This window comes from Musca vetustissima, unplaced genomic scaffold (genome assembly GCF_032173495.1).
Source record: "Musca vetustissima isolate MV318-11 ecotype Yass unplaced genomic scaffold, APGP_CSIRO_Mvet_v1 utg14942, whole genome shotgun sequence".
Classification (NCBI taxonomy): Eukaryota; Metazoa; Arthropoda; class Insecta; order Diptera; family Muscidae; genus Musca; species Musca vetustissima.
The window spans coordinates 383642-385445 of record NW_026882070.1 but is presented as its reverse complement, the minus strand read 5'-3'; the positions used below and the strand labels follow the sequence as shown (position 1 = coordinate 385445).

Here is a 1804-nt window from a genome sequence, read left to right as displayed (position 1 = left end):
CCATAGTTTCTTGACTGATTCTGCCACCCTTATTATTGCTAGAATTTCCTAAACATATATTCTGTTCCCGTACTGCAAAAATCTAGCAGCAGATTTTGCGGTAATTTTGTTGTTCGACTTCCTAATCGCAATTTCAGAGATGATCAGATACAGATAAATGCATATCTATATCATTCCGTATGTTGAGAATGTTTGGGAATTTTTTGAAACTATATATAAGACGCCCTTCAAAAAGAATTAAGATTATAATTTTAAATAAAAAATAAATAAATATTTCAATTAAATAAAAATTAATATTCTTTAATAATTGGTCATATGTTTGTGTGTTAGTTTTGTGTAAAATGGGAGTATTTTTATTTTATATCTGCTTATAAAAATATATCTTTATGAATGTATGTTTTGTAGAGATTTTCTTAATACTTTAAAACGCATTATCATAATAATAATAAAAAAACTTAAAATCTAATAATTTTAATGTTAAAAATATCAGCCTGTTTTTGTAAAATTCCAAACGAACGAATTCGAGTGACATACGACCAAACCTTTATTTATGTTTATAAAGGTTTTCTGATTCAAAACAAAAATAAATGACATATTTTTCAAAACCAAGGAGTTTGGTCGTAAGTCACTCGAATTCGTTCGTTTGGAATTTTACAAAAACAGGCTGTATGTATAGCGTTACATATAATTTGAATGTATGTTCTATTTTGTATATGTTTACGATTCCATATAGTCACATTGAAGCCTTTCAGGCTTATGCATCCGCTTTTTGTGTTTTTTGCATCACTTGTCGAAGTTGAGGAAATGTCGACTTGGTCTGTGGAGGATGTAGTCTTGCACAGAGATTAATAAATGGTTCATACAGTGATGGCCTTTCCATTGCATTGACAGTATAATGTTTAATACGTTCATGAGAACACCATGCATTGGCACGATTTAATATTAATTCAACTGGATCGGCTGCGGAAGATTGTTTGTTTTGTGCTTGGGCCTGTTGTGTGGGTGATGGTGGAGTGTCTTTACGTTTAGAACGCATATTGGCCAATACAATTATGGGTACTTCTTTCTTTTCTTTATTCTTATCGATATCCGCTTTAATATCAGCCAACATATCTAAACTTTGAGGATCTGTCGGATCGTAGACGAGGACAAAACCATCAGGGAAATAGAGGTAATGTCGTGGAAGGGGTTCTTTACTGCCTTGATATAAACCAGCCGTATCATAGATGCGTAAAGTTTCTCGGGGGCCACCACGTCCCGTATCAACACTGGCCACATAAATATCTTCGATTGTGGGATGAATTTCCTATATACAGAGAAGAAAAAATGTACTGAGATTTGTTTTCCATATGCAAAAAAATCACTATTTCTTTGATTGGGTACATACACTATCCAAAGTTATATTTCCATAGATTAACTGTTCCAGTAGGGTGGTTTTACCAACACCTTTAGCTCCACAGATTAGCACTTTGCTAACTTTTCCAATTTTTGCCGTTAACATTATTGCCTTTTTTGTCTAATTGTTATAAATTGCCATGTAAAAATGATTAATGGGCAAAAGAGAAATTTTCTTTTTGTTTACACTATCGATGACAGCTGATTTGTTGAACTCATTTGATCACAAGGGGGACTAGTTCAAATTGAAGATTCACTGGAATAAGGAAAGGAACTAGTTGTCAATTTGACATTGAATGTTTTGTATGATAATGATCCAATTCAAACAAAACTGTAAAAAACTAACATTTAAGAATTTTTCGTAAAATCATTTAATAAATTAACAGGTTAATAATTCGTAGCTGGTTTT

The 1804-nt window shown here is 32.0% G+C and overlaps 1 protein-coding gene across 1 annotated transcript; it reads right to left on the bottom strand.

Moving 5' to 3' along the window:
• Positions 1-747: 747 nt before the first annotated feature.
• On the bottom strand, positions 748-1510 carry LOC133328225 (NF-kappa-B inhibitor-interacting Ras-like protein). Its single transcript, XM_061536774.1, has 2 exons — positions 1388-1510; positions 748-1306 (listed from the first exon to the last, which is right to left on the bottom strand). Exons 1-2 carry the CDS (start codon positions 1499-1501, stop codon positions 755-757), a joined length of 666 nt encoding a protein of 221 aa, XP_061392758.1. The 5' UTR covers positions 1502-1510; the 3' UTR covers positions 748-754.
• Positions 1511-1804: the final 294 nt, after the last annotated feature.

Excerpts from the sequence above, each read along its gene's own strand:
- LOC133328225 (XM_061536774.1), bottom strand. The coding sequence starts at position 1,501 with ATGTTAACGGCAAAAATTGGAAAAGTTAGCAAAGTGCTAATCTGTGGA. Across the intron at positions 1,307-1,387 it reads GAAATATAACTTTGGATAGT|GAAATTCATCCCACAATCGA; the intron begins GTATGTACCCAA and ends CTCTGTATATAG.